Source organism: Bombus vosnesenskii, unplaced genomic scaffold (genome assembly GCF_011952255.1).
Source record: "Bombus vosnesenskii isolate JDL3184/JDL3185 unplaced genomic scaffold, Bvos_JDL3184-5_v1.1 scf7180000013361, whole genome shotgun sequence".
NCBI classification, from domain to species: domain Eukaryota; kingdom Metazoa; phylum Arthropoda; class Insecta; order Hymenoptera; family Apidae; genus Bombus; species Bombus vosnesenskii.
Window position 1 is genome coordinate 1,155,765 of NW_022882994.1, and position 24,707 is coordinate 1,180,471.

Consider the following 24,707-nt stretch of genomic DNA (forward strand, 5'->3'; position numbering starts at 1 on the left):
TATTAATCTCACCGTGCGACCAAGAGATGCAAATGAATAGAGGAGGGGAAAGGAAAAGGAAAGGAAAGGAAAAAAAGGGGGGGTGGGGGGGGTGGAAGGTGTGTTTACCCATAGCTGAAAGGAACCGTGTCGACGGCATTATTTCTCATTCCCCAACCTCGTGAACCGCCTTGAATGATAATGCGAGACGCATTTTGAATGGAGACCTACACTCTGTGCACGTGACGTCACGCGCAACCACGTAAATGCGTGTCGCTATTTCTCTTTTTCTTATTATATTAAACCGTTTTACGAAGTGTATGCCTGTTTCAGATGAAGAGGGAATTTCCTAACGTTTCATTGTCTTAGTTTAGGATTATCGTAAGAGCTTAAGAGTGATTGCTGAAAAAGAATCTTTTAATAACAAGAGCTGTAGGGAAATTTGTAAGGTGTAATAATTCCTAATTCTTACGTTCAGAAACCTTTGAAAATTCTTATTATAATATTTGTAACTACACAGAGATCGAAATATATCACATTGCAATAATATGCCTGCAAGGAACGTCACCTCGAAAACAAAAATCCGAAAGCAAAGGAAATTAATTCGATTCAAATGAAAAAATCAAAACCGAAGAGTCGGATTCAATGGAAACTGCGATCTCCGCCCCTGCAATCAGCCAGACGTTGTTCCTCCTCGTGATCCGAACTCCTACCCTCCTGGACGTAATTCATTCCGTCTCTCTGATTCGATCGACGATAGAGCGAAAGCGTAAGACAAAAGAAAAGCAGAGCCCGACGATAACTAAATGGTACATTCACCGATTGTTAGAGAGAGAGAGAGAGATTTTAACGATGTCTCGAATTACCGAACGAGTCTCCTTGTTATGTAGTTCATCTACAGACTTATCTGTCTTCCTTCCTTCTGTCTGGCTAACTGTTATCGAAGTACTCGATCCATTCTCCTTTATTTTAACCCTCGTCTCTATCCGTTGAAATTCGTGCGTATTCGATAGAGGAGAAAACAACGTTATAAAAATCAAGGTCGAAAGTAACCAAAGAAAATTTTCTATTTTTTAAATTTTAACCGTTGATAATGGTTATCCGAGAAAGCAAAAACTAACTGATAATGGTTATTTAAACTTAATTAAAATTTTAATTAATCGATTTTCTAACTAAAATCAGTTAAACGAAACCTATCTTACAACCAGTGCCAAAAATTAAAATAAACGTATACGTATTAACAAATTCAAATAAAATTGTCATAAAGACATCAACCCTTGCGCTACAATTTTTCCTTTAATTTAGGATACAACAATTATAATCTCCCATTTTCCTTCTTCTTTCTGCCTAGCTATTCGTTATCCGCCCGATTCATCCCCTCTCACTTCAATTCTCGTTTCTATTGCTTGAAACCAATCCGTATTTGATAGAGAAGAAGATTATCGAGAGCGGTGGTTCCATCGAGGAAGAATCCTCGAGAGAATGGTTGGCGATTTTCGGCCTCCCTTGCATAATAACCGAACGATGACACGCTTCCGGCGGTAGATCTAGATGGGGTGGAGGACGTCGAAATGACGTCACACCCGGGGGTTGAGTACGAACCGATGACTCACGGATGAATGCCAGCAGCGAGAAAGGGGATAATATAAGTACTATAACCGTATACCCTTCTGTAACATTTGAAACAGCAGGCTGACCCCCCATCGACTGGTTTTTGGGACTAGTGGTGAAGCTGGGTTGCACTTTGCAACCATCTAAATGTGCAAGCCTCTGTAGTTTCTGCGTTTTGTGGGGAAAGTTTGAAAACACGTTAAGAATTATTAGAGGCAACGAAGACGGTGAAAAATTAAAGTATGGGCATGTTTTGAAATTAAAGTTTGAGACGAAACAGAGGAGAAGCGTAAGGTATTTTCTAAACTGTGTGTATCCGTGGTTTTCTGCAATTTCCCTGCTTTGTATAGAAAACTTGGAACTCGTTGGTGTTTGCAAGGATCAAGGTCTATCGGAAGCAATGGGGGCGTGGTGAAAAATAAAAACCTGAGGGTGATTTGAGATGAAAGAGTGATGAAACGTGAGACGGCTGAGCTTCCTTTAGCTTCTCTATTTTATACGAAAAGATTGGAAATAATTGAATCCTATCGCAGCGTGAAGAGATCGAGCGTTGTTAGAAGCAACGGACACGGTAAAAAAATAAAATTTAGGGGATGATTTAAAACGAAAGGAGAGATATAAGGTACTTCTTAAACTTCGTGTATCGATGGCTGAACTTTCTGTAGTTCCTGTGTATCGGATTGAGAAAATTGCGAGTTATTGGAGTTAATGGTGAAGAATAAGAATCTATAGGGATGGTCTGAATCGATCGGATGGGCAAAGTGTAAGATGCCTTATAAACTTTATGTATAGTTGACACAATATAGTGTATCGATAGTTGACACGATATTATGTATCATTAGCTATATATCATAGGTTTGGTCAATTTAGCTTCTGTGTGGTTCAAAGTTGTCGGTTTAAGATGGACTACCACAACATCATTCTGCGAACAGTATATTCTATTTCGGGTAGACGCTCATTTTGATTTCAAGAGAAGCTTTTACGTGCTTAATGGACTGGCTTTTTACGACTGCCTTGAGCTTGATATGTCGAAGAAGGTTACTGAAAGAATAGTAAACGGGGATGGTCTTTGTCCCGTCACTTTTCATTTTTCCTGCTCGATCGATGAAGCTGCCTTTCGTCAGGCTAACTTGAGTCCTGTGTAAACGACAGGTAGAAGGTTACCTTTACGTCGCAGTAAAGAAAGAAATATTTGCCAGCGGACGGAAAGGTCGTCGACTAAAATAGACGTAATGTCGCCTGATATGGAGGAGGTTGCTGGAGAAGGCGTCATCAACCCTCTACTTTTTGGCCAACGTAAAGGAAGAGAAATGCGAGTCGTTCGCTTGCTGGCTTATACCACAGATATCCATGGATTTATTATTCCATTCTTTTACTAGATTATTGTATCTCTGAGGAAGTTACAAAATTCTTCGAAAACTACCGTATATTAACTCTCAGATAATAGTATACAAGTTGGCTCAATTCTGACACATGTAAACTTTTTACGTTTATTACATTCTAAGCTATTGCATTGGCCACAAATCATTCCTCATTTATTATAATACTTTATAAAGTTTGTAAGATCTGTTTGTATCTTTATAAATTTCATAAGATTCTACTTTACCCATTATGAAAGCATCTCCATCAATTTTCATTCATCTTCTTTCGCTACTTTCATATTAATTCTAACATGATTCCTCATAATCCTATCGTGTAGTGTATTGGTTGAAGACATGTGTTAGACAAACAATTATACACATAGTACTTTCTTTCAATATATTCCAGAGAGAGCTGTTCATTAGAAAAAAAAATAGACACAAGAAGTAAGTGTAAAAATCAAATTATAACAGAAGACAAGCTAATTAGTTTAAGCAACGTATCACAATAAGATCGTAACCACGAATGGATTAAAATAATTAAAAAGAAATTAAACAATCCACGTATCAGGATCAGAATCTCCCATTGGAGAAGCAGGAAACACGGTTCTGTTTGTAATCCGCAGGAAACTCCTTATGGGCAGTCGCATTTCCTTCCATTGTCGTTGACGATATTAATCTTTCGTCGTACAGAAAAGCGTTCCGAAAGAGGAATTCGTGAAATTCCACTGAAAAATACTTCGTATTTAACGTGCACAGAGAGATTTTTATTGTACAATTTCAAAGACGTTTCACGTTCGAGAGATCGGTTGAAACGCAACGTTATGTCGACGAAGCAGCAGAAGAATTCTCTCGCATTGAATTGGAACCGATCAGTGCATCGTTGGAAAAACGGTTTCGACAAAATCTAACGCTAAAATTGTCACAGAGTAAGCTCGATATGCAGCGACGCAAGAAAATATAAGGAAATCGTTATATCGAAGCCTTTGGCGAGCGTTTCTACAGTCAAACCAGCTTATTTGTCTTTGGCTGTGGCCTGTGAGAAAAGTACTAAAAGCAGCCAGCGCTGTAGCTTCTAAAGATGGGAATGTAATCATCCGTTCACTTTTTTCCTATATCTTGTTCTTTGTCTGGAGGCGGGCAAATTCTTTCAGATGTTCGAGGCTTTTGTGGATAGAGCAACGAACCTCTGAAGCGTGTTTTCCTAATTGGAATAATCATTGCTGCTCGAATTTCACGCTAATCACACGTTAAATGAATTGATAGTGTTGCATATTCTTAGAGAGAATAACAGAATATTTCGTAGACCAAAAATGAACGAATCATTCTGCAATGATATTACCCAGACAAGATATAAAGAAAATGATTTCAGAATAAGTCATGAAAATGAATAATGTAAAGGATATTCAAAGATGGGCATAAAAAGAGTCTTATCGAATGAAAAACATTTAAGAAAGTATACAAATAGTAATACAAAAGGACACCGTAACGATAATCTCGGAAAATATACCAGGAAATGTAAATAAATATCTCCAGCAATAACCCTTTAAAAAAGCACGAAAGGAAAGACTATAAAGTTAAAAATAAAAAGAAACAACAAAAATCTACAAGAAAAGATACGAATACAAATCTGAGAAACTAGCATTAAAATGACAAATTTCCAAGAAATAAGATAATCTAGAAGAAGCAGCCGCCTGCAGTAACTCTAATCACAAAGTACAGCATTTCCGTTTCGGACATCGTCACCACTCGACCTCGCTTCTCGACATTTCCCGCATTTCCACTGCACCACCTAATGACGGTCAGTATCCGGTTCGAGGGTCAACAGACAAACGTTGCAAACAGGATGGCTGACCCAGAAACCCGGGAAGGACAATTTTGCGCGCGCGCACCGGACAAGAAGAGCATGAAATTTTCAATAAAACGCAACCCCCATACACACCGGCGAACCGGGTGACCTGAAAGGAGGCTGGTCCGGAAAAGGATCAATCTCCATCCCTTTTTCTAGCTGCAGAAATCTTGATATAAACGAGCGTGAGATCTTCGATCGATATAAACGATAACCAAGAGCATTTCGTTTCAATGCATCGTTGATATAAGAAATTTCATTAACCTTTCCAATACTATACTCGATAAGTTGTTAATTGATTAAACTATATGTGAATTTACTTTGAATCAAACGGGTCATGAATTTAGAGTATCATATTCTATGTACAAAATCAGAAGGAAAAATGTATTTCTGTTATTTCTTATTATATCGAATACTAAAAACGAATTTCTTTTCACAAGGAAATTAAAACGAAAGATGAAAATATGTATATATAATATAAAAGAAGAAACAAACTTTCATTCATACACTTGGCAAAATTACAATCCCCAAAGGTATATCAAACTTTATAGAATGCAAAAATCTCCTAAATTCTGCAAAAGTTTCTAAAATCAAACTTCCAAAAAAATGTACCATTGTAAATCTATAATTCTGTTAATTTCATAAAATAGAAAGGTTTTTGTTCAATTTCACTATTATAATTTAATGCTAATTTTTGATAAACGTAAGATTCACAAGCTTCTATATCTTTTCATATTAAACTATCATCAACCGAGTTAAATTGGGCGGTATAAAGACTTTTACACGTTCTGATAGACTTGGTTGCTTGGTTTCTTTTCGTGGCCTAGTTCGGTTTCGCATCGACAGTTTCAGCAAACACGGGACACAGGGTTTTCTCGAGAGACTGCCGCATATCCGGTCTTGTGTATTCCATCTCTGTTTCGTTCCATGGTTTCGTCGAGGGTTTCGAAACGCGCCACTAAAAGGTGGCCGAGCTTCGTCCTCGACGAAAGCAATTGATGCAGCCGGCTAAGAGCGCTTCGCCAGCGAGAGGTTAATGAGAGCGAACCACCCTCCGCCTCGCAAACCTATTCGCCTCGTGTACACGTGTATAGTCGGAGGAAGAAGCGTAGAGAGATCGTGCAATCGGTATCGAGGCGTATATGCTTCAAGTATACGTGTTTTTTTAGGTATTTAACCTGCTAACCGCGGAGTTTCGTTTCAAAAATCCGTTACGAGTCGCGTAGTTAAAATCAAGCAATGACGAGTATATACGTCGAACGTAGGGCAAATGCTGGTATTATAAATTTTTCGAAGAAAGCAAAACGAGGAAGGATTACATTTTTATTCGATAAAAAATTAATAATTTATTGTTATGAAAGGTATGTATTGTTGTTATTAGAAACTTAAAGATTGTCAAAAAAATAATAAAGTAAATTACACAAAACAATTTGGGCAATAACCGATATACGCAGTAAAGTACACAAATAGGGATGCATTGGGGAAAATAATCAACTCAATTTATAAAAAAACAATACATTGTACGTATAACCGGTATACTAAAGAGAATAATCAAATAATCAAACTTTTTCTTGTAAAATACATAATAGGTTTATTGGGAGTATGAAGGAAACATACTACTAAATGCCATTTAAATGGTAATTTTTTATTTCACACGACGAGCATACACGTCAATCGCACAGAAATACAGTTTTGGATTCACGTTTATACACGTCGAACTCAATTAACTGGTTAAAGACGCATCCGGGTAAATATATAATCCGAAGAAATATTTCTATAGCAATATGAAATTACTAATTATACTAATACACCAATAACTAGTTATATTTGAACATAATCTTCGTTTCAATTAACAACACTGATATTGGTAAATATGAATAACAACTGTGTTATAGAAATTACAAACTGTAAAATTCTCCCAATGAAACTATATTAATTAATAAAAAAAATGAAATGAATATATCAACAAGCAATACAAATAATAAAGATCCAAATTTTCCTTCTTGTCTACATCGCAAACAATTTTTGTATTAATTTTTACAAGAAATTTGATCAGAAGAGATAAAAGCCCTAAATGTTACGTAAAAAAAGAAAAACCTAATCTCGTTTATGATTACATTCCTTTCTAGTCCATTCGTTCAATCTTTATCGTAAACTTCCGGTATATGTCACACAGTGAAACTTTTCTTCAAATACCAGCAAAGAAAGATATCGAGAAATATGATTTGTGTGACGTCATGTAAGCGTCGATAATATTTGGATGAAAGCTCGATTCGTTCACACGTGGGGAAAAAACACGAGTTAAGAGCGAGCAATTCTTTTGGTCCCTTCACTAACTACATTTCATCGGCACCCATTATCTACCTACCTCTCATACGAGCTACCCAACGCTCCTTTTCCACAGGCTAGTTTCTCTTTCGTGATATCGGATTAACCCTAGTCCGGACGACAACGTCGAAACCGGAAGCTGAGAATCCCCTCGCGCGTCCCTTATGCAACTCTGGTTATCTGATCGAGCGTCATTCATCGTCTTCTTTCCCTAGTCTCCACCCACGGTTATCTCGTTTACCCTGCGCCTCGACCACCAGTGGGTTTTAATTTTGTACATGCACACGTGCAGCTCGATACAACCACGTTCACAGATTTAAGTTAATACATAAAATGTACATTAAAACTATTCGATAAATAGCTTTTAAAGAAAATTGTTTGTTTTCTGCTAATGTATCTTGTTATCTATCCACTCTGATTTCTGTTCAATATTTACAGAAAATTTTTTTATCGTACGTTATCTAAGTTTTCTTAAGTTTCTTATATAATATACAGGGTGGTTGGTAACTGGTGGTACAAGCGGAAAGGGGGGTGATTCTACGCGAAAAAAGAAGTCAAAAGTATAGAATAAAAAATTTTTTTTTAATTTTTCCATCAAGACAACGATCTACAGTGAGATCCGTTATAACGTACCGCACGCGTACCGAGCGAAAATTCAAAGTCGATTTTCTCGAAAACAAGGCCTCGAACGAAAAATTTTTATTCTATATTTTCGACTTCTTTTTTCGCGTAGAATCACCCCCCCCTTTCCGCTTGTACCACCAGTTACCAACTATTGTGTATATGGCAAACGGAAAGATCTCATTAAATAATTTTCTTTCGATAAAGTTATTTATTATTATATTCCAATTACTATCTCCAACTTTTTCTGCCTACTTGTAAAATTATTTAAAATTATTTCCTATTACTCAAATTTTTCATTATTACATTTTAATCACCATTTCCTATTAAAATCCCAGCTCCTAAAATTATTTCCTGCTGTATCATAATTATTTATTATTTCCTACTATGAAAAGTCCATTATTTTCCAGCTAAATTCACGTGACAAAGTACAAAGGAGGCAGAAGCCAGAGGCTCGCGAGGACGTCAACGTCAGATCTCCGCAGTTGAGCCTCTTATTTGTATGCTATCGATGTTTTCACCGCGACGAGCTAGGCGGCGAAAGACACGGATCGTCGTTGCTGTCGGTTCGCCTCGGAACTTTCAATTTTCCTAACGAAATTAACCGTGACAAAAGACCGGGAACCCGTTGCTTGGTAAAACTGTACCGGTTTCGTGTAATTAGTCCTGGCCGTCGTACTTTAACGAGATTCGATCGGCCGTCACGGCACAAACGTTTCCGTAATGGAGGCGAAAGAGATTCGCTTAAATGGAATTGATTATATTCGTTCGATCGTTGTTGGAAGAACGAGATAATTGGAAGCATGATATAATTTGCCTATATCACGAAATTGCAACTAATAATAGCTAAGTTGTGCACTACACTAAAGCTTCTCTTTTATTCGTATTCGTTATAAGAATAATCGATTGCAGGTTTTCATGGCTCATCTAATGTTTCGTATAAATAAACTATGGTGCAGTAATGTAGAAGTAAATGAAGAAAATAACGTTTCAAAAATGTATATGTTATTCTCTAATTTTTCGATTACGATTTTATGACTATATCTTCTGACTTTATTAACACAGCCTTAACATTTTTCTGCAGAATTATAACAATGAAAAATGTGTATATGGAATCCAGGAAATAGTGTGATTAAAATGTAGTAATAAATAAATATGTATACGTAATAGCAGAAAACAATAAAAATTTCCTTGTATATCCTTTAGCGAGTTTGTTACTATTTCTTATATCGCAACATATAAAATAATTTGTCCTACTCTCTGCATCCTTCAGATCCTCCGATCGCAAATAATTTTCCAAAATCTGTGTTAACACTTCCAAACGTCTGATCAATCTCTTATTCGCCTAAAATTTAACCAATAGCCAACCGCTAAATAGCGTAAATAACCAAAAGAAAGGAACCAGCATTCTTCCGTCTCTCGCGGATATTATGAGGGAAAAGGGTATCCATTAACTAAAAAGCATTCTACAGCGAACTTCGATTTCAATCGTAACCAAGTGGAAAGCTCGTTGAACGATCTATGGAAGCACGGAAATGGAGGAGGAACTGTCCGGCATAGAAATTCGAAGGAACATCGCCGGTTTCTTTAACGTCCGCGTGATTTCTCGATTACATCATCGTGCAAAAACGACGATTTCCGTGGTGTTCCGTTTCCAGCGAGAGGAACGCCCGCTGCTGCGCACGATTCTTGGCACAAGGGCCATCATTTTGTCGAAAAGCGAACGCCTCACGGCGTTTTATCGCCGACGTATTATTTCACCCGGTAATAATGTGCAATCTCGCAGTTTAATATCGACGCTGACGTAAATACATTACCATTGAAAGGTGTATCGAGTTGGCTACTTCTTCACACAGATTGCCGTTTAATCACGGAAAAATTGAGGATTTTAATAGTTATAGCCGTGTTGCAGTTACTATGGTTATATGCTTATTATGGCTAAGAACTTCGATTTTTCAAATTGTTAATTAGTCCATCTCGATATTCAAACGCGTAATCTTTAACATTTGATGCGAGATGCTACAACCATATTATATCGTGAAAATTACTATTCTTATTACACGAACCTGTCCAAATTATTGGATTTCTTAAGATAAGAAACATTTTAAAAAGGTAAGAAAGTTGTTAAACTTATTATACAACTTTTTCCATTTTTATCACTTTGTTCGTTCTAATATTGGAATATACAGGGAGGTTGGTATCTGGACCACCAGAAAATATACAATAAAATTTTTTTTCTAATTTTTCCATCGAGACAACGATCTACAGTGAAATCCGTTATAACGAGAGGCGATAAAGTGTACGCGTACCGAGCGAAGATTCAAAGTCGATTTTCTCGAAAACGAAGCCTCGAACGAAAAATTTTTATTCTATATTTTCGACTTCTTTTTTCGCGTAGAATCACCCCCTTTCCGCTTGTACCACCAATTATCAACCACCCTGTATATATATAACTTTGATATATCTGACTGATTTTACGGCTTATCTATATCGTAAAGGCTACTGTACTTTATCTGTGCTACTGAAAGGTATCTTTCTCGATCGAAATAGCACTCGCAAAGGCGAGCGGTTCGTAGTGCAGCTATTTAATCAACCTGCGATCTATCGATCGGGCCCTTTGGGAGGAACCAGGATACACCGCGGCTAGTTCTATTAGCTATACGGTTGATAGTCTAAAGGAAATTCTGATACATTGTACGATCGGCCCGATCTTTTATCAAAAGTAATCTATAAGAAATTCCGCATTTTTATGTTATTTCCTATTTTTTATAAAGAATTTTTATGTTCCAGATATTTTTAATTGTGTGTTTTTGTATAAATATTCTTTTAGAAAACTTTTAATTATTTACAAAATCCAGTATCAGACGTTATCTAAAAGTCCAGTGACATACAAGAGATAAATCCGATCAGAAGTTAACAGTTGATGTTTCAATTTAGCTTTTTATATGGTGGTTTCTCGTGTACAATTGCTTAGATTTATGAAAACAACCCGGACGCACGTTTTAATCAATCTAAAAGCATCAGAATATGAAAAATATCTAGAAATTTGAAGTGTAGCGTTGTCGGATGATATTGATTGTTTTTAGTTGAATTTAAAGTAATCAACGATACGTGTTGTTTGGAATTGATAGTGGAAATCACAGGATGTGGTTAGTTACTTATACTAATTACGCGTGGATTGATTGATATGTAGTATGTTCAGTGTTTGGTCATTGAATATACGGTTTTATTCGTTCACTGCAATCAACCGATAATTAAACTTCCTGCGGAGGCTGCACGATCTGTGACTGTACACTGAAATTATTCGAGCCTACATTTTAATTGAATACGCTAATTTAATATCGGAGAACGGAAGAAACTGAAGAATCTATAACGTAATTTACAATTTGGATATGTAGAAAAATATTCAGCTGTAATTATTTTTCTCGATTCTTCTGGATTGAGGCGATACGTAAAATCAAATTGAAAATGTAAACGGAGTTAATGTAAAGAACGTAGAAAAGAATGTAACAGAGTTAGGAATACAAATTTACATAAACGGCCATAGTTTATAAATTATTAACAACAACGATATTATTCCATCAATTATCGAATGTCGCAATGAAAAATGAAAAGGAAGAACCTACGAAGAAGAGAATATTTTCTTTGGTAAAAGCTTTGTCATCGTTGATTTCGTGGCCAATTTGACGTCTATGCGTCCCACACGTCGCGTTCTGCGACGTTCATCGTCGTAATGCACGAGGAAGTGTCCACTAACGAGTGCGTTCCAACGACGACCTAAATCATCGAAGCGGACGCATCACGCGTTTGAATTCCGGTGTTTGATCCATACCGAACCATACCGAAGAGCAAAAACTATGCCGCTACTGGTTAGGCGAATCGTGCCGGCTTCGTTAACGACCCATCATCGTCTATTCGTGTTGGAAAATCGATTACACGTTCCTTTCGAATTCAGCGTAACATCACGAATATCCTAGCGCTTTACGACAGAACAAAGTGTTCTTAATTTAATTCCAGTTTAACGATGGTAAATTCGTAGACATGACGATTCGTAGATATTTAATTTTAGAAAAATTTATATAGAAATCTAACAATTAATCCCTTAACGTTCAACTTCTAATGCATCAAACAATTAGATAAGTCATCTTAACCATTAATTTCATTTGCTCTAGTTTTACAAATTTATTATAATTCTGTAAGCTTTGACAGAAACCCAAAACCTCTGCAATGTTTCCACAAATACGATACGTTACTTCCGTCAATTCGGCTAATGAACCAAAACAATAAAAAGTAATTATAGTTACATAATTATTTTTCCCTACTACGAAAATAACTGACCTCTCCGGCATAAACCTCCAATATCCCGAAAAACATAATACAATACTGTCTCCGATCCAACTAACGAAAACCAATGAATTAGCTATCTCTTCCTAAGTTCAATACCCTCTTCAACAAACCTCCTCATCCTCTCCAATATCTGGAAGAAAGTAATACAATACTTGCAGCAGTTCAACCAACGAAACTAATAAAAATCAGCGAATCAACTATTTTTCTTTCTATTCGTTGGTAAGCCAATTAAGAGGAAAACCAATCCAATTAAGATATCAAGAAAAGGGTCACCGCGAACTTGCCAGACTCCTAAACTTCCCTCGATATTTCCAGCTCGAAGGCGAGTCGATATTATGCGTGTGCCTATGAGAATATCGAGCCATACTCGTAATAAAAGGCACGGATGATCATTTGGACGTCTTTTCGCCCTCTAGCCATAGATCACGAACGTAGGATAATCGAAAGAAGGGTAAGGGGTGGATTGAAGCACGACAAGAAACTACAGTGGGTCGGGTCGGTGTCGGTCGTTGGGTCGGTGAAACCAGAGGATGAATGGGTCTGGCCCTGGGGTGGTTCACCAGCTGACTGGGGTTGTCGTCATGGCAACGAACCAACCCGGGAGCAACGCCCCACCCCTGCAAAATTCATACGTATAGTTCTTCTCTTCTTTAAACTACCCCCGTTTCTTCCGTTTTCTTCGTCGCTTTCGTTCTTTCTCTCGCTATTTCATACTCTATTGCACTAGGTTTCTCCGCTTTTAATTCCCTTTCCTAATGCTGGTTCTCTGTTTGCCGGGATAGAGATGTGACAGAGATAGTTTTGTCTTGGACTATTTACATCTTTATGGGTTTGCGGGCTTTTTCAGTTTCTTTTGATTTGAGAACCTCCGAGAGATATGGAAACTCCAGATGTAGGTATACGTAGTTTATTTCGTCGAGAAGTTTAGCAAGTTCGAGATGTTTAGGAATTTTGGCGGATCGAAAGGAACTTAAGAGTCTGAGGAAAAGTACGGGTAGTTGGAAAATGTGTATTGTTGATTGAGGAGGTGTATTGGAAGTTTCAGATATCCCGGAATTTCGGTGAATTTGGAAGAGTTTATAAGATTGATCTATAGTAAAATTGTAGATTTGAAATTATTCTTTAACAGTATTTTTGGAAGTTTGACTTAGTTCCTCAATATTTATATTAATACGAATAATATTTAAATTTTTACTCTTGACCTTAATAAATTTAATGTTACACTTTAACGCAGTCCTAAAGTATCTAACATTCCACTCTAGCATTATTCTAAAAAATTTGACATTATTCTTTAATGTGCTAGCTTTTCACCAGCTCCAAACGTCCTTTCACTTAGAGGCCAAAAATTGTTAAAAATTTCAATATGAAATACCTTAGTTCCAATGCCGCAATACTGTTGAGAAAGAGGAGGAGCAGAAGGAACTCGAGAGAGAGTTATACGTAGGAATGCGCGAAGAATTCTAACTCCAGGGCATACTAACGTACGAATTGCGAAATGAACGGACGTCCGTTCACTGTTTTTTGCGAAACTCTCGGACGAACAGAACAAGACGGTTCACACGTGGTGTAGCATTTTTATGAGATCATATTCATATGGAAGATGTTGCAATCGTACTCGAATCAATTTCTAATTTAATCGCTGATTTAACATCATAAAAAAACTACTAAAAAATATCCTATCTAATAAATTTCTAAATTAAAGATGTATGCGAATTTTTTGAAAAAGTTACGGTATAAAGAAATATGCATTTGTGTATTAAAAAAAGTGTAAAAATAAAACCAATTAACATATGTTTAAGATAGAAAACAATAAGATAATTCTTACCTAATACCTAGGTATAAGAATGAATTTTAATTAATTAAAGTTCGACCAAAGGATACGTATATCTGGTCCCTCTTATAGCGGACTTGGAGATTCCGATTAATTCCCGTTTCATCGATGTCACTGATGACTGTCATATCCGGGACACCCAACTCAGGGCTGGAGCCTGAAACAAAAAAAGAAAGAAAATTTCCTTTATATTTAAGAACTCAATCCAGCGAGGTCATGTTAGCTTTTCCAAGCTGTCGGTCATCCGAGCTCGGCCGACCACTTAACACTGATCCCGTTCGTTTGGAAGGAGCGCGATATGGAAACCTGGTAAATTCTCTGACCACCTGTTGTTCTGTTCGGACAATATTGTACGTGACGATTCCTTGGTACCAGCAGTGGTCAATTTTCAACGCGATTCAACGTGTTCATAGAAAAGCCACTATAACATGACTACGTACGTGATTTTCTAACTTATTCTATTATTTATTTTGTTACAGGTTATCCATAAGATGCACGTTTTATAATGTTTAATACATTATCAAATATTTCCCAATATTTCATAATAATTGATTAACACATTACCAGTAATGGGTGAAATTTTATTATCATAAGGAATTGTATTCCTCAATAAAATAATAAATTTTCTAATTAATGAAAAAATAATATATAAAAATATTTTAAATGTAAAACAATAATACAGAAAAATATTGTAAATATAAAAAAAATAATATTTTATCAACTATGTATAATAATTTTCCTAGTCTTCTATCCGCTTTAATATCCAAAGAAATCTCCATTTCAAACCCGTTAGCATTAATTAAAACGTACATAATACACATGTGATACACGTACGTACATATTTCCTCGCGTAATTCTGTTCGAAGAATTCAATGGAATCAGTGTTACGGGGTTTCAAGGAAAGATTCCAGCTGTTTGATCGCAATCACAATTTAATTAACGTGCCCTGACGATGACGAACCAACTGAGGGATCGTGCACACAGTGCTTACCCCAAACGCGGTGATCTCTGATGTAACTGCTGCGGTTTGTCTTCTTTCCCCGGTTCATTAACCAATCCTTTGTATATAACCTATGTACATTCGCGAGTTTTTTTTTCCTTTTCACCCCGCTGCGGTTTATCGCCGGGGAAACACTGCGAAAACGATGGAATTAACCTTTACACTGCGACAGTCGAGTATAATTGAACGCTTCTGCATTTCTGTTCATTGCAGTATTCGTTAATCTTTCTACGTTTTTCGATCCATTTTCCATCGAATCGTATTTTTCCACGATTTAAAATCTTCATTATTCACATCATATATTCACGTCATAATTAGGGATATATATTTTTCGATAGTTAGAAAATTTCTTTATTTCAAGAAAAAAAGAAAGAATTGTATTCTTTAGTTAGAAATTTTACTCACATCGCATATTCATTATAGTTGGAAATATTTATTTTTCTACAATTGGAATATTTCTTAAGGTTTAGAAAAATAAGAAAGAATTATTGTTAATACGTATTTACGAAGAATATCAAACACTGTTGCATTTTTAAATATTTCTTTCAATTTGATCAGATATGTTTTTAAGAAATCAAAAAAAATATCTAGTCTCATCCGGTCAGAGCATCATCTCCAATCATTGCGGCGAACCACGTGCTCGCGGTACGCAGGTGCCATAGTAGCAGCAGCAGCAGCAGCAGCAGCACGTATGCACCTGCGAATATGTTGCACCTGCACGTCAGCTGCCATGGTCCTATTTCCCCAAGGTCGTATATCACGTGACTCTTTGTGGACCGTCTCGCTAACTATCGCGAAATTTGATACTTCATCCCGCAGTTTGAGACCCGTTTGACAATTTCTGACAATTTTTCTCTTTGCCACTTAGAAGACACATTTTTCACTTCTGATGAAGCTTGAGACTTTTAAAGGCAAGAAGCTTCTAACAAATTGTAAGATCATTTATTATAAGCTTATATGTATACCAAACGATAAGACAAATAAAATAAAAATGACAAAAAGTATATACCTTGATATTTTGATCTTAAATAATTATATAAAAAGAACCGTATAATATCACAAAATAAAAACTGCCGAAAACTTAACATTTCATAAAAAAGCGATTCATCTTTGATGCAAGAAAGTTTGAAAAAAGCAAATGAGAATCTACACGATATACACAGCTCGGATTTAAAAGTAATCCCACTCATAAAGCGGTCGACCCAGTCGACGTTTCCGAGATTAAGCCGTGTTTGCAAGAAAAGAGTATCGCTTGACGTAACGACCCTCGCGCGAACTCAAGGATCATTGCAACGGTCTTGTATTAAATTTCTATGGCTCGCGAATGGTAGTCCGACTAACGTTCTTCCCGTTTATTTCCATGAAATAAATCGCTTGTGCTCCTTCGCTCTCCTATATTTCCTTCCTCGCGCTTTGGAAACGGCGATTCCTTATCAGAACTGCCATCCGTTTCCCGGAGTTGACGAAGGTCCTCTGGCCATACTATTTAAATAGGAATGCAGCCAGAAACGATTCATGGCCGTACGTGACTGTTTTCGTAGATGGCGCGCGTGATTGTCATTCGATCGCGTGTCATTTGACTGGATTAGTTAACCCAGACTTTGTCAGTGATTTAGGCAAAACACGAACGATGCCAAGATAAGATCTCGAGACACTTGTGCAGGTGCTAAGATTGATGAATTTTTCGCTAGCCGTTTAACGAGTACACCGAGTTCGCATCTTTCATGGTCGCTGCAAGTGCAGTAATTTACCGTGCAAGATACATTTAATCCATATCAGTGGAGAGCTGATAAATCTATTATTTGCCTTTTTCTTATTTGCCTTTACAAGGGCTCAATATCAGAGGGATTATACTGCATGATTCAATTTATTGATATTATGACTTATCACGGTTATATATGTAGATGTTATTAATAAATTCTGTAATTGTAGGTTATCCGACGGTAGTAGTTGTCTTATGATGGTAGTCCCTAGAGATTCCATTGGATGATTTAGTGTCTGATAGCCATAAAAAAGGAATAAAATTCAAATTCAAGCACGTTGTGGTTCACGCGACGCAGAAAAGATTGATCTAATATGCATTATGGTAGTAGTGTCGTACGGTGGAAATGAGCACGAATATAATTTACGGGAAAGGGAGACGTAACACGCGGCTAGAATATTCTAATGTAAAAGGAAGGACACGGAGAGGGTGGCATATTTATCAGTCTAGCATAATTATTCATCTCGCTCCTATCTACTTCGAATAACGAATGAAATCTAAAAGCTACGATCATCTCTTACTCAATTCCTTTGATTACAAAACTGCAAAAGAATAAAGTCAACAAAATAAATATACCCGAAGAATATAGATTTTCTGAAACGAGAATATAACGAGAATGAGAAATAGATTATTATATTTCTTTCTTATAAATCGTAAAATGTATTGGGTTTCGTAGAATCCTTGTTCTCGCGTATCACTGTAAACGAACTCTACATTACGAAACAAACATGGCGTCCGTCATGTAAGCGATACATATCGATAAACATACCGCTACTAACATAAATAAAAACAGTTTCGAGGAACGATTTTACGAGCTACTTACAACTGTACATATAAAAATCGAAAGGAGAACGTAATAAAATCGAACGAACGAAATTGCTTTCAAGAGCTATGCGATGTTATTATCCGGAGATACAAGACGATTTTAACGAGCAACTTCACAAGATATGTCTTTTTTATATTCAATTAGAAACGATCGAATTCGTTTGGTAATTGCAGTTTCCTTCATCACATATTTACGTTTCTCCGTAGGAGCCAGGCTTATTTAATTTTCTTCTTTCGTTTCTCCGCTTGTCCTTCCCGCTGTGTGTCTCCCTTTTACGGTGCGCCACCTTCAAGGTACTTCATACTGTCGATCGAGGCCAAAACTTTCGTGCAACGATCCAACAGTATAGTTCCCGAGGAGTTCCCAGGGAGGTCGATGACACGCAACAACGGGAGGAAATAATTAACTCACTGCATTATCATATTCAGAACATCGGTGGTATATTAACCTGGCCGAAAAACGTTCAGTCTTGCCGAACGTATACTTCTTACTTTCTATATATCGCTACTTGGCATCGATAGTGGTACAGTTCAAAAAATGTCAAATGAGTCATTTCAACGACATTATAAGGCTGACTTAAGGTAAGATATGCCACTATTCATGAAAGCAGCCTTCCGCTTGCAGCGTCACAAAACAACTGAAGATGAGCCGGTGTTGTTGAAAAACTAAGGCCAGGTTAATAGCGGCATACGTAATGAGTTAGCTCTCTGATGCAAAACTGATGGAATTAGAAATATATTGTTTTACATGATAAAAATAGAAACATAATATAGATTCAACAATTTCTATTCGATGAAAGTAAATTTGAAAATTTGTTAGTTGTCACTATCGTTGCCAAGCAATGATATGTAAAATTAATCTCATCCTTTATTAATTCTGATATACCACGGGATTTCAATTATTCTTAAAATCGATTTGATCGAAGCAAAGGATATAGCGTTGAATTTTGCGATTCAATTGTATAATGTCTAATGTATTTTCTTTATTCAACTAAAGGTCTTTTTATATACGAGGATCATAGATTATTTGGTTATTATAAGAAAATGCTGCGACTTAAGATGATTGTGAAACTGATATAAAAGATTCATGATGATTAATAGATTAGATTTTTAATGCAAAAATGTATATAATATCAAAAATGTGGTACTCGATGCAATATTTAATAAGTAAAATAAATCTCTAAGTTCCATTTCATGCGATTCATTGACCAAATTGATTATTGTATATGTTAAACATTGTTCTAGCATGATTACAAAACTATTACTCTAAAGAAAAAGGCCTCATATACATAATATTACAACATAAATCATAATTGTGTATAATCGAAAAATCATATCAAAAGATGTTCCACAATTTTTTTTGCTTTCTACATCTAAAATATCAAACAAATACAAGGTTGTATTAAATATTTCAACACTAAATGTCTACACATTTTGAAGGATTCTGATTTTGAGTTTTCGAGTAAAATATATATTTTGACGTTTACATCCGGTGATTCATTGGGAGAGCACGAAATTCCGAGGAAACCTGCTTTTACCAAGATGTTGTCGTGACTCACTCGTTCGAGATGTCCACGATATACCTGTGCACACTGTAAAAGTTTCTCAGACGGACTACATATTTGAGTCACTGTTGATCGAATTTCGGAGAACCTACGTATTCCAGGAGTTACTGCTCCTAGGCTATTAAAAAGCTATTAAAGTTGGGGAAATTCATACGAGATATCTCCTGTTAATTTCACCAAAGAGATCTCTCTGATCGATTGTAACTATTAGTTCGATGACACACATAGTACGTGAAGTTGGTTTCTTAGAAGAATGCGTTGCAACTATCTATGGTATCATAGTCAACTGATTCTTTATCAATTAACCTCCAACCTTTTAATATTGTATCACGCTCGTGACATCAATTGCAGTTACGATTTAATAAAGACAGATTACTTATGTAACAAAAGGTTTGACTCAAACCCAGAATTTGATATCCATTCCTCGGATGGAGGATTTTTAGATACAGTGAGAAACAAAAGCATTTGTACAGTAGGAATGAAATTTTATTTCTATGTATTAAATATGTATACAGAAATATATTTAATTGCATATTACACACAACTATAGCAATAAATGTAAACAAAAGCTAATTACATTTATTACTGTAAGTATCTATGTATAATGTACAGTTACATATATTTGAATGTACATATTTAATGATATAGAAAATACTGCTCTTTTTATTTCTATATTTCAATTCTATTAATGTTTCAGTCTCTTACTGTATACGTTATGTCTTACATTTCAATACTTTACTAATAGAAGAACTGTAAGAGGTTAGGAATGTACTATGAATGTGTAAATGTACACTGTTAACGGGCTAGAATTAAATGTATGAATAGAACAAGTTGAGACAAAGGATGAATCTCTATTTTAGGTATTTCGGTAAAATAAGCTTAAACAAGTATTCTAATAAAAATGCGTCGCGCGTACAAAGCAAATGCCATCATCCAATTAGTCGTCCTGCGACTTCCAATGCTCATAAAATACGAGAGGAGTTTTGCCTGGATGTTCGTTCGAGTTTCGCTTCTCGCGGTTTTTCATTTTACAACCCGAGATTATTAAGGAGACGGATTTCAGTTCCAACTTGTATTGTTCTACGAAAGAATTTTTTTTCATTGGCTATCTACAGATACAAAATAATACAAATTGTCCACGTTTTCAATCCGATTTGCAATTAAATTACCTCGTTTTTTTATTTTTAGTTCTCTAGAGTTTTTTAATTTTCTAGAGTCCTTAAGATAAAGAAATATACAACTAGTGTAACACAGTATTAATTTCTCTTGGTCTCGACTCACTAGAGGCATTGTATCCTCGATCGGAAGTAACATGTATGCACACGTGTATGTGTCCCGTAAGTGGTTTTATCATACGCGACATGATAACTCAGGCCCTCGCTAATATACACACATATTGTACACACCAAACTGCCGTGAATGCTGATTGTGTACGAACGGCGAGATTGTATTGCCTGCTCTGCACAGAACTGGATCGCGTGTCACAAAAAAAAGGTCGTTTTTATGTGAAACATTTTACGAGCCCCCAACGATCTTTCGTTAAAAAGAAACATACTCACAGCATCTGGCATTCCTTTGTTCTAGCTACATGATAAAAACAATATTTTTACCAATTGTTAGTATTACTTCTAGTAGCTAATATTAGATAAAAAATAATAAGATTAATTTAAAAATTGCGCGTGCAATAGTTCCTTATATTTAACAAACGTGTATTGAAATGCTACAACGTAACGATACTTTAATTTTATATTATAAATTATGAATTTTATGAAACTTATAGGAACAAAAATTGACAGACTTTCCTGATTGAGAAATGTGCAATGAAATCCTACCGCACAAGCAGATGACAATATTTTTATTTTAAATTAGTATAGATTATAAATTCTATAAAACTAACTAGGTACTAAGATTATAGAGACTAATTTACTGACATCGAAACTCAGTTTCCGTAAAATTGAGTAACGGAAGTAACAAGTAGAAAGGCTGATTCGAAAGTGCAGAGGAACGTGCAACCTTTATCGACCTGCACGATGGAAGGATCCAAAAGAAACGACGTGCAAGATGGAAATCCCTAGATGTATCACTGCACTGCAGGTGTACATAGTATATAGAAGAAGCAAGGCCTGATGGATTTAGAGCGGAAGAATCATCGCATACTTCGTTAATCGAGCTTCCGTGAAAAATTACTAGTGACATTTACACCTACCGTGTGTGACAAACAGATGCTAAAGGTAAACCAGAATTATGTTGAAGATTATTGCGTGGTAAGAAGCCAACAAATATCGCGATGTAAATTAAAAGGGTTGTGGAATACCAATACAAATGGATTACCAATCACGAACGATAGAAATAAAATTAGACTTCCATTCACTTTATTTCACCTCATTGAATGTATTTTTACTACCTCTATATATAAATGAAATAAAATAAAATGTATAATCAAAGACTATAATAATAGTAATAAAAAATCATAATGAAGTTTAAATTTCATTAAAAATATTCTGAATATAAAGAACTGTCAATTTTAATGTCTATAAATTACATAGAATTTACCGCCTACAGTTAATAAGTTAATAGTTAATTAATAAAAGTTAAGTTAATAAGTTAATTAAATAAAGAGTATTCATTTGAATAAAACCTATTACATATATTATAAAAATCCAGAAAATTATTATTGACAAATGTATCCTGACAGTAGAAGTACCAAGGTAAATTAAAATGAAAGTGAATCTATAAAATTTCTATGAAAAATAACGAATTCATTATATTGACAACTACAATGTTGTAGTTCCAGCATTAAAAATACGTTACAGTCAACCATCTTGGGAAACGTGCAGAATGGTGTTCAGCCAATTTTTTCTCTTTGCTTTCGTCCCCTCAATTTCATGCAGAAAAACATGCGTGTTCAGAAGGGCACGCGCGAGTAAGATTACGCCAAGTGTCGATCGATGGGACATCGAACGAACGGTTTAAAAGCCACCACGAACTTGACATCGGCCTCACGCAAGCTCCAGAGCTTATCCCCCAGAACAATCGGTCAATGCTACTCCACCCAGACTTGACAAGCTTTACTTAAAAACGTGATCAAACTATAAACTACTTTGCAGCCTCATATCTAGTTAGTAGTTATATTCACATATAATTATATTATAACATACAAATTTCCTGTCTATAAATTTATTCCTTCAAAATACCACAGTTTATGGTTATAAATTACCGAGATTTTACTTTCACCGAACACCTTTTGAATAATGGATGAAAAACAAGGAAAAGGTCTTACAGTGTTTGAGTATTCTTAGTTGTATAAAAATGTCGCAGAACCGTGTCACGAAATATAAAAGTATTATAATAATAGACAAGCGATTTGACTCTGTTCTTACTAGTGTATACATGTCTATATCACGTAGAAACATATATTCATATATGTATTTCTTGCCCACATAATTTGAATGAATTTTGTTCGAACTTTGTTTTATATGTCAGGTTGTAATTCGTATATAAATATGTATATAATATTTGTATGTATGTATGTATGTGTGTGTGTATGTGTGTGTGCGGGTATATAATATTTAAATAAAACTTGGTTGAACAGAACAAAAATATATTTGAAGTTTTGTGATGAAAAACGGTATTTTGTTGACAAAAACGTCGAACTTTTGTGATTCTTGTCGAGAAGTCAAAAGATACGATTCTATCAAATTTTACATGTTTACACGCAAAACTGTAATAGCTGATCCCTTCTAATTTCTTTGATCTCTATCGTGGAAGAAGTGTGATCTATCATGTAATACGACCTTACAAGTGTACCATTATTCCTATTATTATTATTATTATTACTATTATAGAGTTGCACCACCCACCATGCACCGTATTGGTGCACCATGGATATTACGTGTGCACGTTTTCACCTCTAGGGTACGCAACGATTCCGAGACTTGTATTATCCTGCTTTATCAGATCGAAAATTCGCAGGAAACGTAGTTATATATTATAGAAACAAAACGTGTGGTTGAAAGGAACGGTTAGGAAACTTACCCTGTGTGAAGTGCTTAGCAACCATGATGTGCGTGGTTCACGGCTCAGAACATTATTCTCCACCCCCTCGAACGAAGCTGCTACAGGGTAACGATATATCCGGCAAGGAAAACCTTCACTTTTCACGCACGCGGTAACGAGCGTCGACGAAACGTATTCTCTGTCAAAATCACATGTTCGCGAACTGTCTGTCGTTCCTTCATGTACTAGGGTGTACATGCAATTGGTGATCTGTGTGCAATTTAAGACACAACTAAACAGACACGAGAGACGACACACATGCTCGACAGTTGCCACCCGACTGATATCTCGGCTTCGTTTTTCAAATGAACTAACCCTGACTCGCTGCGCCACCATGCTGCGTCCCAGGCTTGTCCTCCTGCACTGCTTTGACGATCGAAAGTCATTTCTCTACATTATCGATGATATCACAGCTGTTAGTTCGGGAGAAAGCTACGTGGCAGCACATATTCAGATACAGTATTCGTCCTCTACTTTATCGACGTAGTCAAAAATAAATTTTCAAAAGAATTTTGATAAAATGTGTAATCAATAATTGGATACATACTTTATACAGGGTGGTTGGTAACTGGTGGCACAAGCGGAAAGGGGATGATTCTACGTGAAAAAAGAAGTCGAAAATATATAATAACATTTTTTTTTTTAATTTTTCCATCGAGACAACGATCTACAGTGAGATCCGTTATAACGAGAGGTGATAAAGTGCACGCGCACCGAGCGAAAATTCAAAGTCGATTTTCTCGAAAACAAAGCCTCAAACGAAAAATTTTTATTCTATATTTTCGACTTCTTTTTTCGCGTAGAATCACCCTCTTTCCGCTTGTACCACCAGTTACCAACCACCCTGTATATGTAGAGGTTTATGTGAGTAGAGGATAGTTAGTACGTGAGGCTTAAAGGATGACATCGCTCGTTGTTGAAACCGTTGAATATATTTAAAATAATAAATTAATGTACAGCCTGTATACATTAGTCGTTAGTACAAAGTATAAATCGCAAAATAAAATCGCGGATAAATACTCGTTAGTCCCTTAACCTACGATTTACGTTCGAGAATTTTCGGTCAAAAACGTAAACAAACTATTATATATTATATTATATATTATATTTGGCCCGATCATGGCACTATGTGCTATGCCCGTAGATGTAGGTTAAGGGGTTAATGCTCGTCATGTAACTCGGTATATACTCGTGATACTCCGAGATATTGTAGGTACTTTTTGATACTCGGAGATAATCAGAGATACTGTGGAGATACTTTACGATGCTGTGTGATATTGTCGCTCGCGATCGCGTCCGTTTATTTATACTGGTCGGGGGAGAGTTTGAAAATTCAAATTCGTCTTCATTCGACGGTTGCATGTAGCGGCGACATTGTTTTGCCCGGAGTTTATTTGTCGTTATGTTTCATGCGTCAAGGTTGTGTCAATGCCCCGAGGCAAAACAACATGAGTTACTCTCAATTTGCGTCGTCCTTTGACTCCTGCGCCGGTACATATACTTTGACAAATAAAAATATTTTGTGAATACAAAAATGTATTGTATATATCAATCTGTATTTTCTACCGTATATTG

The 24,707-nt window shown here is 36.0% G+C and overlaps 1 protein-coding gene across 2 annotated transcripts in view; it reads right to left on the reverse strand.

The window, feature by feature from the left end:
• Window positions 1–23,430, reverse strand: part of LOC117237163 (myosin-I heavy chain) — a 44,987-nt gene extending 21,557 nt beyond the window's left edge. For both annotated transcript variants that reach the window (XM_033500878.1, XM_033500877.1), the window contains exons 1-2: window positions 23,112–23,430; window positions 13,975–14,081 (exon numbers count right to left, since the gene is read on the reverse strand). In XM_033500878.1, coding sequence (XP_033356769.1) covers window positions 13,975–14,081; window positions 23,112–23,136 — 132 coding nt within the window. In that variant the 5' untranslated portion in view covers window positions 23,137–23,430. The remainder of the gene's footprint in view (window positions 1–13,974; window positions 14,082–23,111) is intronic.
• Window positions 23,431–24,707: the final 1,277 nt, after the last annotated feature.